Source organism: Strongyloides ratti (genome assembly GCF_001040885.1).
Source record: "Strongyloides ratti genome assembly S_ratti_ED321, chromosome : X".
In the NCBI taxonomy this organism is placed as follows: Eukaryota; Metazoa; Nematoda; class Chromadorea; order Rhabditida; family Strongyloididae; genus Strongyloides; species Strongyloides ratti.
The window spans coordinates 2,283,829-2,299,720 of NC_037309.1; the positions used below are offsets into that span (position 1 = coordinate 2,283,829).

At 20.5% G+C, this 15,892-nt stretch overlaps 1 protein-coding gene across 1 annotated transcript; it reads right to left on the reverse strand.

Annotated features, from left to right (window-relative positions):
• Positions 1 to 1,586: 1,586 nt before the first annotated feature.
• SRAE_X000048600 (Sema domain and Plexin repeat and IPT domain and Rho GTPase activation protein domain and Plexin, cytoplasmic RasGAP domain and Immunoglobulin-like fold domain and Immunoglobulin E-set domain and WD40/YVTN repeat-like-containing domain and Plexin-like fold repeat-containing protein) lies at positions 1,587 to 9,468 on the reverse strand (the record flags this gene model as incomplete). The annotated part of the gene is made up of 6 exons (XM_024644836.1): positions 1,587 to 5,475; positions 5,532 to 6,049; positions 6,905 to 7,051; positions 7,247 to 7,423; positions 8,109 to 8,364; positions 8,666 to 9,468. The coding sequence occupies 6 exons, from the start codon at positions 9,466 to 9,468 to the stop codon at positions 1,587 to 1,589; spliced, it is 5,790 nt and encodes a 1,929-aa protein (XP_024510355.1).
• Positions 9,469 to 15,892: the final 6,424 nt, after the last annotated feature.

The following is a 15,892-nucleotide window of genomic DNA, read 5'->3' on the forward strand; positions in this document are numbered from 1 at the left end:
ATTTTTTATTAAATTAAATTACTATTAGTTAAAAATAGCATTTTAATTTTTTAAAAGTATTATAAAGTTTTTTAAATAATGTTATTGATTGTATATCTCTTTTTTATTAGTATTAGATTAAAAAAGTTTTTCATGATTATATAAAATTAAAGTAATAGTTAAAGTATTATTAAAATAAAAATCAAAAGAAAAAAACAACTTTATTAATTTGTTTTTTATAAATAAATGACTATAATAAAATAAGTTATACAAAAAAAAAGGTACAAATTAAAATAAAATATCATAAAAGTACAAAAAAAAAAGTTGCTAACTGATGTTTCGAAAAAAAAAGTTCAATTTAAAAAAAAATTAATTACTTCATTTAAAATAATCATACTAATAAATTTAAGAACACTTTATTTGCAAAAAACATACACTTTATTTGTTTAAAAAAAGAAGGAAGTAAATTATTCATTGTTGGTTTTTTCGTTATGCACGTAGTATTTATTTATCTTATTTATTGTTTGTCATTTAATATCAAATTATAAAATTATGAATAAAATCTTTTCTTGTAATTTTACAAAATAATTAATTCATGTTACAACAATTATTATTATATTATAAAATATAGATATTATCTTTAAAAACTTTCTTATTCTACAAATATTATTATTTTAAATTAAAAAGTAAACTTGTTCATAATTTAATAGTGCAAATAATTTTTGCACTATTAGAATTTTAATCGTTAATTTATTTTATAGTAAAAGTGAAGATAAAAAATTGATAAAACTTTAAAACGCATTTATGGTTAATATTTTAACACAAAAAATTACTACAATATTATTTTAAAAAAAATAATACTTTTCTTTAAAATTTTAATACTTTTAGTTTTTATGGTAAAAAAGAATTAATTTTAAAGTTCACTTTTTATCTATTTTTTTTTATGTATTATTAATAAAAAATTTTTTATTTACAATTTTACTGTAGTAATAATGACGTCTATATTTGGAGATGTTATCAATTTAGCAAAAATGATAAATTAAAAGAAAATGGTAATTATGAGAAAATTAAGTAATTTATGTAAAATATTTTTACCATATTTATATATATTGATTTTTATGATGAACATCTCATTTAAAATATAATATTATTATAAAAAATAAATATCAAGTTATATAGAAAAATTAACATTTATGTTTATCTTATATTTTCCAAGGTTATACAACAAATTTTTGCTATATTAAATTTAAAAAATAAATTATTTTTTTACTAAAAAAAAACTTTTAAAAAGCATTATAAATAATTTATGAAAAAGGATGTTTATATATATTAAAAAATAAAAATTATAAAAAAAATGTTTTTTATTATATCGTTCGTAAATGAAACATATTTTATGGTAAATAAACAACTATTTTAAAAATTAATAACATCAGTTTAAATCACATAACATTTATATTTTGATATGTGAAATTTTTTTTTTATTTTGCTATCATTAAAAAATTTTTATATATATATATTGATTTTGTTTAACCGAGATCTAAAATAAAATAGAAAAAAAATAAAACATAATTATTGTTGCATTTTTAAAAAAATGATTAGAAAAAATATTAATTAAGAGTTGCATAGATATGCTCATTTTCTTGTATTGAACACATTACAATTTGTTGTAATTTTTCTCCTAATCTATATTTTATACTTCCTTCATCATTATTTAAAATTTCAACAAGTGGTAGTGCATTTCCTTTAATCCAATTAAGAAGTTCTGTAATTGCATGTGTTTTACTCAAACATTCATTTACTGTTTGCGATACATTATTAATATGATTGTAAAAAGTTTTATCAGTTATTGATGGAAAAGATGATATTTGTGTAAAAAGTTCCATTGCAAAAGGTCGATAACGATTGATTTCTTTTGCAAATAATAATTTAGATGATGGAGATTCTTTACTAAATGGATGAGGATTTGTTGAAAAACAATCCATTAATGTTTGTCCTATAACTGTTAGAGATGAATTTAGATAATTTTGTGACGGTACATCAAATATAAAATCAGGATTATTTATAAAATTCATCAATAATCTAAGAATGATTGAATTTTTTTTCCATGTAAATATTATTTGATCATCTATAATATTTAGGCGTTTTCCTTGATAATCAAAAAAATCACAAACATATTTAATAGTTATTGATATATTTCTACTATCTTTACGCATTAATAAAACATTTTCCAAAAAATCTTCAACAAATTTTTGGACTGAACCTTTACATGTTAGTAATCTTGTTAAAAATACTTCTGGAATATTTGATGAATTTGATGGATAATTAAGTGTATTACTATGTTTTTTATCAATATATTTTCCTTTCTTTTTAGATGATAATATTCTTGTACTATTTATCTCAAATTCTTTACTTTTTTTACCATCTAATGTTGAAAATCCATTTTTAATTGAGGTGCAATTATTAAGATGATAGTATTTTTTATCACTATTAATTGTTAATGGTGGTGGTGATGATGATGAATTAGAACTATTATTAAGAAGATGTGTTGAACTCCATGCAGAGCATGTTGTATCACTAGATCCACTTCTAAATGTAAAAGCATTTGTTGTTAATGGCATTGTTATATTGGCATATTCCATAGTTATTGTTGCATTACTAGGTATATTATAACTACCAATTGTATTTAATTGTTTTTCACATTTATCCATTGGTTTCTCATCATCACACAAAATTATATGTTCTTTTTTATTATTTTGCCATACAAGATCAAATTGTTCTACTGTTAATCTATTATTAAAACCTTGATTTTTATATAATAAATCTAATAATTTTCCTTTTACTTGTGTTATTGTATCACATTGTAAAACACGAAGATGTATAGGAAATTGATCAAATGTTTCAAATGGAATAATTATTAATATAATACTTTTACCATCAACATGTTCTCTTAATAATTTTTGTTCATTTAATGAATATCTTGAATCACCTGTAACAGCATCAATAGGTCCTTTTTCAATTTGATATTTTAATGCTCTATATAATAAATATAATGATTTAGCAATATCATTATGACCATTACATAATTCTGGAAACATTGATATAGATAACCAATGTGAAAATAATTTTTCAACAACACTTTCACTACGTCTAAATAATAAATGTGATGTTTTAGTATTAACAGAATTTTCAATATGTCCTTCTAATAATGTAAAAACTATTTCTGTACAATATTCCATATTTCTTGATATACATGTTATTATAGCTGATGCAACAGCTGTTCTTTCTGTAGTTGTTATAGATGGATTTGATTCTAACATATTAACTAACATAAATATAAATTGTCTATTAAATACTAATGATTCAAATTGTGTAATAATCATTGGTTGTTGTGATGTATAAATACTTCCAATACCACTATTTGTCATATTATAACCAAGATACATAGAATATTCATTATTATAATCATGTGAAAGTAAAACTTTTAAAAAATATTCCATATTTTGATATGGTATACCTATATCTTCAATAGTTAATGTTAAATCACTCATATCAGTTTGTAATTCAGCAAAAGCTTGTTTACATTCATTTCTAACATTACTTTCCATTTGTTCCATTTGTTGTTGTATTCTTTTATAATCTCTTTCTCTTTCACCATTTTTTCTTTTCCATATAGTTACAAGAGAAAATATAATAAGTATAATTGTAAAGATTACAGATATTAATAATAAAATTATTCTAATTACTGGCATTCTCTTAACACCAAAATTTCTACCAATCATTGATTCATATTCAATTGACCCAATCTCAAATCTTAAATTACCAATTTTAACAACAATTAATGGATAATTATTAAATGTTGGTATACCATTCTCATCAGTCCCAGAAGGTTGTCTTTCTGGTACTCGACAAAGTAATTGTGTATAATCTAATAATACTACATTACAACTTTCTGTACCAATAAATACTTCATAATCTTCTAATGTTGCACTTATTGATAGATGATTACCAGTTAATAAAAGAACAGTCTGGTCAATTGGTTGCATTTTAATTTCTGAGAATAAGTCAAATATTGGATCTGGTGTAATAGTTAATTGTATTTGATTACCCAAATTACGAACATTCATAACATTATCCATAAAAAAACCAATAGAATATTTAGATTGAACATTTGAATGATCCATTAATTTTGGACTATGACAATACATTAGTGTTGAATTACTTATTTTACATATACCTAATCCTGAAATTATTTCACCTAACATTGCATCATTTGAATTTAATAAATACATTTGAGATGATAGTACTGAATCGAAATGTGATCCATAAACAGTTATTAAACGTCCACCGCTTTTAAATGATGATGTTGGTTGAATTGATGTAATAATAGGATCTTCACGATATTCAAATTGACTATTAATTATTCTTATAGCATTATCTATTTGTAAACGAATAGCTGATACATAATATTTACGTGTTGATTTAAATGTTTTACATGATATTATTTGCGATGAATTACGATTACCATTAATAGTACATGGAATATTATCAAAATATATTGAAATATTTGATCCTATATTAAGATTATTACCATAAATTGATATTTGTGTACCACCAGATATAGGACCAAATGTTGGATAGATAGATGTTCCTTGAATATCTAAATATTCATAATAATCTTTTGATTCAACAATTCTTTTAGCACTTGAACCAATTGTTATTTTAATAACACTTGATCCAGTACCTTTTTCTGTTATACATATAATTTTTTTAGATATTTCAAATTCAATAACTTTACATAATGAACCACCAATATATACACGATCTTTAACATCATCAATTTTTGTTCCTAAATCTGTTCCTGTTATTGTTATTTTTGTTCCACCTTCTATTGGTCCTGATTTAGGTTCAAAATTTGTTATAATTGGATTTGTACAAATATTATCTGGACGTATGTCAGAAAATCTTGCCCCACGTAATATAGATAATGATGAACATTTTGTTGCTAGTTTACATGATTCTTTACACCATGAACAACCATATTTAGGATCTAATGATAAACATTGACTACAATCATTAGCCATTTCATTACATTTATATATTGATATTTCTGTTTTATCAATTATTTCATTTTTATTTAATAATTCTAAACCAACTTTTTTTATTTTTATTGTATCTTCATAATTATACTCAATTGAATTACATGTAATGCTTTGACCTTTAATTGTTGCTTTACTAATGATAGGGTTTTCAAATAATACTTTACAATAAAGATCATCATTATTTGTATCTAAATTCCAATTAATAACTGGGAATTGAACTGAATGATTATTACCATCAGGAACTAAAATTTCTTGAATATTTGAAATATCTATTTTAATACAAGAGTTAACATCTGTAATTTGACTGTTACATGTTTTATTTGAATTAATAGAAACACATAAATTATTTCCGGAACACCATTTACAATTCCATTTAGAGGATGCACAGGAGGAACACCTATATAAATAAATGTTATTAATAATTAATTAATTTAATGAACATGTGTTACTTACATTCTATTTGATTTACATGTATAAAAAATAAAATCAAATGAAGCAATTGCTTTATTTTTTATTATAATATCTTTATTTTTTTCATCATCAAATGTTGTATGAAGAGTTATTGATGTTTCATAACTATCAGAACCAGTTGGTATACGTGGTAATTTTTCTGGCATTAAACATGCTATACCATCAGATGACCATGTAATACCTTTTGATTTTAAATTACCAAAATAACATTCATAATTAAAATTATGTGGTGGTGGTAATGATTTTATTGGTAAAAATACACTTTCTAAATTTCTTTTTTTAATTTCATCTAATGATATATTCATTGGTATTGGTAATATACCATCAACCATTTTTGGACAAATTTCTAATAAAAATGCATTTGGTAATGTTTGCCTACATTCAGATATTTGACTACATTTACCTTCTAATAAACACCAACCACATAATGGATCTCTTGCTTTTGTACAACTTTCACAAGTATCATAATATGAACATGATGATACACGAATTATTAAAAGCTATAAATAAATATATAAATAAATATATTATTATAAAAAAAAAAATTATTTTTTTTATTTTAATTTTCTTATTTTAACAGTTTATTTATTTTATTCTTTTTTTTTAAAATCGGTATTATAAAAAGGAAACATTTAAGATATTAATACTGATAAGATTATTGTATCACAACAAAAACAAATGAATTAATTTACAGGTCAGCGCATAAAATTATGCCATTAACGGTAAGGTGAAGGAATATTTTTAATCAGTTTTAAGATTAATAAAACACATATAGCGGAATGTTTGTGGTGCAATCTGTTGGCGTCATACATCAAAAGAAGATATCTAAATTTGCCAATGTTAATAAAAGTTTAATTAATTGCCTATTCATCTAAATGATTGAGTTGGTAATAAATTTATCAAAAAAAAAAAATAATATCAATATAATCAGTGATTTAATTTATTATTATAAGAATCTAATAATATATCTTTCACAGTATGTTTTATTATAATTAATTGAAAAAAAAAGAAGATAAATTAAGATTTGATAAATAAATTTAATTATATCCTCTTATCCTATAACTTCTTAGAATAATTTAAACTATTTTTTTTTAAAAAAAGTTATTTTAAGCCGGAAATTAAAAAGGTCATGGTATTGTTAAGTTAAATAGATGTATTTATAAATAATTATTTCAATAGTATTAATACCTTACAAGTTAATGCGCAACTAAAGTAAATAATAAAAGTAAGCATTTCATTGTTAAAGAAATAAATATTATTAACACCGGAATAGTATATCTATATAATAACCTATTCTTTAACTTATTTTATTGTTTTTGTATTCTTTTGACATTTAAATTAAATCAAATATTTACCTGATTTACACTGGATAAAAGATATTCATTGTCGTTTATAAATTCAATATTTGAAATCATATTTGGTGCTGCTGTAAATTCGGCATATTTTTGTAAATTATATCTTGATAAATGTGTTCCACTGGTAGATGATGTTGTTAATGAGTACTGTAATTAAAAAAAAAAATTAAAAATATTAAAATAATATTTATATATCATAAATCATATGATAATTTTTATATGTCAATAGTAGTAATAGTACATAAATAATACTTTAATTATTAAGAAGAATAAAATTATAATAATTTTAACTTCATAAATAAATCATTTTATAAGTTATAGTTTAATAAAAATATCACATACCTGTAAAATATCACCATCTTCTGTTCCAGCAACAACAATAGTTTTTCCACCAATATTTCTTCCTGTTAATGTTGTAATTATACGATCATTATATATAAGAGATGCAATTTGTTCAGTCTCTATACTTCCACCAACACCTAAAAAGCATGTATCCTGATCCAATTGAAGATTCGGTTTCTAAAAGAAAAAAAAATTATATATATACATATACATATATAAATTAAAAAAATAATATATGATCAATTAAAAGTTCAATTGTAGATAATCTTTTACAAGTGATGTAGTGATATCTTTTTGTCATATTAATGTTTTTTTTAATTAATCCTTGTTGACTTTTCTTTTTAAATTACTTCTTTTTAAGGTATCTATTTACCGACAAAAATAATACAACTTAAACAATCATATTTAATTATTTTCTTTTAATCATATACCAATCTTTTTTATTACTTCCTATTGTTAAAAATTTTCTCACAATAATAATTAAAATGTATAATTTTATATGATTAAAAACCCTTGACTTTTTCCATATGGTAAAAGTCTTTTTCTTACATAGAACTTATAAAATTATAAAGAATAGTAGTAAAAATGGTAACCTTCTATTAAAATGAATCCTAAAAGATACATTCACTTATAATTAATCATTTTCCCCCCTTTATATTTTAAATAATAATAATGAATAGAGGAGAAAGCTGTCAAGTACGATGGTATATATTAATATTAACAAATTTTTAAAATTGAACAGTTACATAATAAATGTATATTAATAGTGCCATCTTTAAAATTATTATGAATATAGATATATATATTTTAAAGTGTTACTAAATATTTTACAGATGTCATTAATTTTGTTAAATTAACTTGCCTTTGTACATTTATAATCTCTACCAATATGTGGCATACCATATTTTCCAATACCATCTCGACATCTATCAATATTATACCAAAATGTTGATTGAATTCTAGCCATTGAAAATATACATATAGCTGTATTTTTATTTGATGAATCAGTAAATGCTCCAATAAGAGTATCATTGATAAGATGTATTGTTTTTAATATATTATAATTTGTATTATCTTCATCACGGCATTGAATTTCTAATTCAGAGTATGAAATATATCTAAAAATGAAAAATAAAATTAATGTGTAAATTAATCTTTTAATTAGGTAATCAAACAAGCGTAAAATACGCTTCTAAATTGTTATAGCTAATTGAGTAAGTATAAAATCAATTGATAGATATATATATATAATAATGACTATTAAATTTAATTATTTAATTATGGATAATAATATAAAGAAGATATCAATTAGTTGAGAAAGCCGAGATTATAACTATATATAAGTTAATAAAAATAAGATATATATATCATGTTATATATATATATTATATAATATTACAAATAAAAATAAAAACTAACCTTTCATCATCTTTACAAACACGTAAAAGTTTTGTGATTAATGGATTTGATACCATTGTATTTAATATACCACCTTTTTGATAAATATTTTTATTTTGTACTGATGCCCAAAATATATAATGTTCATATTTAAATGTTGATATATAATTAACTTTAAATCTTGATCTATGTTCTACACGTATTTGAATATCAGCTTCACCTTCAATTGATCCATAATTTATTGGATAATATGATGGTGGTTCTCTTGTAGCAATAGCTGGATGATTATCACGATATGGTGAGTCTATTGAATAACTAGTAGCAATATATAATTTACCCGTTATTGAATCAATCATACCAACTGTAGAGGCATTTTTTGTATTTGAAACAATTGGTACAGTACCATTTTGTATTGGTAATGTAATATCATTGCTATCATATAAATTACATATTCCTTGTCTTGTAGAACCACATACAAATAAATGTCCAGATGGAGTTATTTGTAATAATTTATTATAATTATCTGTTTTTTCTTTAACTATATTTATATCAACACATGATGATAAATCATAATTACATAATGGTGAATCCAAAATTGGACCAGTTTTAGATGTTTGAAGTATAGTTAAATTTGATACTTTTAACTTATACAATTCATTTACAGCACCAACATATATTATATTATTTGTTTTGTCAATAATAAAATTATTAATTGTTGAATTTAGGTGAAGGATTGCTTTTTGACGTGAAGACAAATTAGCAGAAGTCAATGAAATGACAAATATAATAAATAAAATATAACGGTATAACTTTAATTCTACCATTATTTTTTTTTAATTTTTAATTATAATAATAAAAAAAAATTGTATTATGTTGTTTTCCTATATTCTCTTTATTTATATTTTAGTTTTTTAAACAATTATACATTATCTAAAAAAAAAAAAGAATATAATAAAAATGGCAGTTGTTAGAATAATATATTATAAATAAGAACGTTTTATAAATGATAAAAATAATTTTATCACGTAAGGTGTTTAAAATGACAATTAAAATAAATGAGATATTAGCTGATGTTTGTGTAAATGATTACCAACTGTGATAAATGTGATTATTAGAATGGCAGCCGGATCACATTTTGTCCAGGTTATAATATATTATAATTGAATTAACTTAATATATCAATCAACAAAAATGCCATCAAAAGTAAGATAATAATATTATTTAGTAATAAGTAATAAAAAAAAATTTTTTAAATATTATTTGTTATTTTGATTAAATATAAAATTAATATAACTTATATTAACATAATAATTGATATGTATACTTAAAATAATAAATGTGTCATTGAAAAGAAAATTTATTTAAAAATCTTATTTAGGTGAACACGCCTCTTTGTATTAGGGTAATGAGAGTTGCTTGTAAGTTTAAGAAAAATGGTTCTGATATAAAATGTATTGTTGTGGTCAAACGTCAAAGGCGGAACTATAAATAATAATAAAGAATTCCTTATAAAACAAAAAAAAAATATATATATATAGAGATGTATACATAAGAATCATTCTTAAAATAAGATTGTAAAAAGATATTATATTGTTTAAAGGAATTTATTAATTGTTATATATAAGCACATGTTTTATTCTTTAGGTTAAAAAAATGTGAAAAGTTTTGATTAGTTAAGAGATTGTAATAATAGAAAATGTTATTAAAAGTACTTTACATGTTTTAAAAAAGTTATTAAAAAGATATCTTATAAGAAAAATAATATATGTTATAAATTAATATTATAAAAAAAAGTATTTATTATAAATATAAAATATTATATAAGAAAAAAAAGATAATAAAACAGGAAAAATAAAATGTTAAATGATTAATGATAATAAAGGTAATTAAAGTAAAAATATAATATATTTAATCAAGAATATTGTTTTAATCAGATATAATATATAGTTACAACATATAAAACATTCAAGTCACCTGGACTTGTATTTGTGATATGCATAATGATGTGAAGATGATCGTCAGCTGGCACAGTTAATTGAAAAAGCTATATTAATAAATAAATGTTTAGTTTAACTGTTAAATGTTTACTATGAATCACCTTTACTAATAGGTTTATTAACTACCCTTAACAGTAATAAAAACTTCTTTATACCTAATGAGTTAAAGTAAATGAAGAAATTAAAAAAGTTAATATTATATATATAGATAACTCTTTATATTTTTGTATTGTTTTTATTGTTAGCGGAAAGATAAGAGAATGTTTTTAATTGTGAAATGTTTAAATAAGGATAGAAAATGATGAATTATGATTAAATATAAATATAATGACAATTAAAATAAATTGTTAAAAGTATAAAATCATTAAATCTCATCATTTATTTAACAAAACTTACTGATTTATTACATATCAACAGATTGTGTGAAACTTGTAGTGAAAATAGAGGTATCGTAAAATATGAGTTAATTTGAGAAGATAACTTTAAAAAAAATGTCATAATTAAAAATGTTTAAATAATGCTTATTCTAGCAGAAAAGAATATATGGCGCCTATAGTGTTAAAATTATAAGATTTATAAAAATAGATAAAATCTATATCTAACTATATATTTATTTTTTTTTTTTGTCATTTCATATTAATATATATATATATATATATATATATGACAAAAATTTTCTTTCCTTAAAGTATAACTAATCAAAATAATTCTCCACTTGGAGGTAGATGTGTTAATGTGAATAAATTAGCATCCATTATTGGAAAAAGTGAACCAAAAGATCGGACAAAGTAATAAAATTTTTAATAAAAAAGACAATTGATGTAAAAAGAGGATACAAATGTAGGGTGATTAAAAAATTAATCGCTTGTTCTATTAAAGAAAGGTTTATAATCAAATTATTCCTGTATATGGATTTGAATAAATAATATTTTTTTTTTATATCTAACAAATAACAATAAAAAAAAAAGATATATATATATATATATATCTAGTATTAAATTATACATTATTTATAATATATTATAAAAAGTAATTTTTACAAAAAAAAATTTTTTTACTTATATAGTTTTAATATAAATATATTACATTAATGACAGATGTAAATATGCCTAAAGTAATGATTTTATCATTATATTTTTATAAAAATGATTGGCTCCAAACATCTGTTAAATTATGAAAATAGCTTGACAAGAATATGTTATTTTAAATTTTTTTACTTAAAAAGGTGTTAAAGAAAAATGTGAATAATTAATAAAAATTAAATCAGATAAGAAAATGTTACATTTTTAAGGAAATAAAATAGTATTTAACATAATAAAGATGATATTAAAGTAAATAAAAATGTTACTATAACATATGGTTGAACAGTTTGAAAATAAAATAAGGTAACAAATTTATATGTTAATAACAGTTAATTAATTAATGATATAATATAGTTAGTTAAGGACACATAATATAATAATTATGAAATTGATTATATAATTTTTTGATAATTTTTTTTTCTATATGCTATTTATATAAATTAATAGTTATCTAATGAATCTAATCTTTCTTGATACAAGTACAAATCTTATAATACTAATATATAGTAAAAGATATAAAAGTTGACAGTTTTCAATAAAAAGAAATTTACGTTCCAAATGATTACGTATGATTCGTGATAATGAAATGTCTAATTGTCAAATAAATTGAAATATTATGGAGGTTGATGGTAGTAATAAAAGTTCAATATGTATTAAAAAGGCACAAGAAAATTTATTATAATGAAAGTGATAGTGTGTGATCTATTAAATAAATGTTCATTATATTACTTCCTAATACTGTATATATATAAAAAAAAAAGTTATTTATTACTTAAAATAGTATGCTATATAAAATAAATATATCGTGAGGAATATATTGTGATATATTATTTATGAATATATTTTAATTTTAAGGTTAAAAATTATATTAGTAAAATTGTATGGCATAAAATTAATAGTAACATTTTAAAAGTCAAATAATTTTTTGATCTATTGTATTTTAATTGTTAAATAGAAAAGAACATAACATCAGTTATGAGGACATCCATATTAACCAAGAATTTTTCAATTAAATGATAATAGGATAGTTACAAAATGATGATTTGTTAATTGTGATTTTTAGAGTAATTATTTTTATTGTTGATGTTTAAATTAGAGATATACCTATATATTAAAGCTACATTCTATTATATTAGGATTGATTAGATAGTTAGTAATTTAATTTAATTGAAATACATCATGTAAAAAATTTTTATATATTATAATGAATAGAATAAATGACTTTTGATGAGGATATATTAAAGTAATAAAACATATAAATAAAGAATTAAGTATATCCATGAAAATATATTGTTACAATACGATTTGTGTACTTAACAGCTAACATTCAAACATCACTTTACTATTATTAAAAATATTCTTTTTGAAGTATAGTGATATATAAACAATGAAAATGCTAAAAGCGGTACATTTATAAATATATAGTTTACAAAATTTTATAAGAATGTGGAAGATGAAACACTTGAGAACACGGATTTTGATGTTAGTTAATATAAATATTCTAAATAACCTTCCACTTATCTTATATAAGATTACATTAACAAAAATTTTTATTGAAAAATAACATACAAATATTGTATATACAAAATAATTTAATAAAATTATAAGATACAACATTAATTGTCTATTTTTACTTTCTAACATTTAAAAGTTAAATTTTATAAATATTAAAATAAAGTACTACAAAACATTGTTATTGGAGGGAAATTTAAAGTATAAAATAAAAATATTGGATATATTGATGGATGGATAAATGTTAATGAATTTTTAGTTTTGTCTTTTCTTTAACTAATTCAATTGTTTATCTTTCACCATACCAATAATATTTTAATAACTTACCAATGGGAATAATATTACTATTTATGTATATATATATAAAAAGATAAAAATAATGTTATAAAAAAAAAAATTTTTTTTTTATTTTAAAATCTAAGATTATATTCTAAAGAAAAAAAAAAGTACATTAATAGTAATATGTTTAAAGGTAATAAATAATAGTTTTATATAAGTTTTTTTTTTTGTAAACAAATGTTAACTATATAAATTAAACATATAAAAGGGTAAAAGTTGAAATTAAAAGATAGATAGAATATTACTTACTCAACACCATCTAGATATTTAGAAAACCTTTTCAAACAACTGACTATTACTTGGTATATGGAAAGAACCGACATTTTTGTTTCAATAATAAAAAAAAGAAAAACGATTAAAAATTTTTTTTTGAATTAGAATATTATTAATAGTATTAGTTAGTATAAAATTTGTAAATTCTTTATGTTAAAATATTTTGTTATGAAATTGTACAATGTATCATAAAAATAATCTTTTCTTAAATAAACATATTTTATAATAACATCCTTCTTTAGTGATAAGTTTAAAATATAAATAATTATAATAATCTTAATGTCATAATATGAAACATATAATAAAAAAAAGAGATATAATAATTGAATGCCCTTATTTTATTATATCATTAGACATGTGTTTTGTTACGATATATTTCTTTTTTTTAATGCCGTCAAGATGTCTTTAGATGATTAAACTTTTTTTTTTTTGACATTAATCCTGATCAACAGATTCAAATATACGTAATCTTCTTATATATCTATAACAACTTTACTAGCTTTCGGAAGATAAATTATGAAACATGCTATTATATAATGATATAATTGTCCTCATTTAAAAAAATTTATATCATTTTTAAGTATAAAATGGTAAAATTGTTTAAAAGTTAGTTTAAATGATATATATAAATATAAATATAAAATCAGTAACAAAATATTTTTGGCTCATTGAATAAAAGTATTATAAATTAATTTAAATGTTATTGTGTTTATTTAAATTAACTGTTTAAAAGCTTATTTTAATAGAAAATTGAAGTGTGAAATTTAAATTGATAAAAATAAATGGTTTTTAAAAAGATATATTTTTAAGAATATAAAAATATTTTTAGGAAAAAGAATTACTATAAAACAAAATCATATTGTTAGATGTCAGTTTTATCTTTTATCTTTTTTTTTTTCTTGTTATATTGAAAACTAAATGTTTTATATAAGCATTGGATATATTTTAATAAGTAATTTATGGTAGAATTAATTTTAAATAATTTTTTTTAAAATAATAAATATTAACTAAAAAAAAATAAATAAATAAAAATTCATTGAGTCGTATAAATAATATTATTAAGAAATAATGTCATTTTTAGTAAAATTAACATTTTAAAAGATGAAATTAAAGTTAAAGATATAATTTGTTTCACATTACCTAAAATGCGCAAGATTAATTTTTAATTTAATGGCATAACATAAAAAGCAAAATACGTGGAGCTGAATTGATGATTATATTTGGAAATAGAAGAAATTTTAAAGGATTAATAATATAAATAGAAGCTTATAAGAGAATATATTATAGAAGGAAAAGATTAAATTTTTTTTTTTACTATATATAAATATTTTAGGTTTTAGTTAATGATTCTTAAGTTTAAATTGTATTATTTTTACAAAATATGGTATAGATTTTTATAAATTACTATAATATAAAAGATGTCTATGAAGAAACATGAGAACGTACCAATGAAAGGAAATAAGGTTTTATGAGATTGTATATATTTAAAAATGACACTGATAGGAGATGGAACTTAAATTATTATAAAATGTGGTAAAAATAAAAGAAGAAGAAATAGTCATAAGAGTCATGGCCAGGATATTTACTACTTAATATTTCCTTTTGGTACAATCTTAAAATGTGAATCTAAAAATGAAGGCAATTTAAAATATAAAAATAATATTGTTTATTATAAAAGTAGCATCATTTATTTTAAATAAGGAAAATATTAGTTAGTTGAAGAAGTTCATTGGAGTGCTTAACTTATTATTTTCCCACTTCATATAGTAGCTATTAGACTTAAACCTAAAAATACATATATTAATATTTATATGTATATATATGTACAAAATTTGTAAATATAAATTTATCTTCTATCGTTCGGTCTTCTCACGATCTTTATTAAATAAGAGTTAAAATATAAAATTTATAACAGTGTCTAACTTTAAAAGTTTGTTGTTCTTCATCTTATTTTAAGTTACAAACAACCCCTTCCGGTAATCAGTTAGTTGTTAAAAAGTAAATTAATCTGATTGAGTGATGCCGACTAGTGTGAACTTTAACTA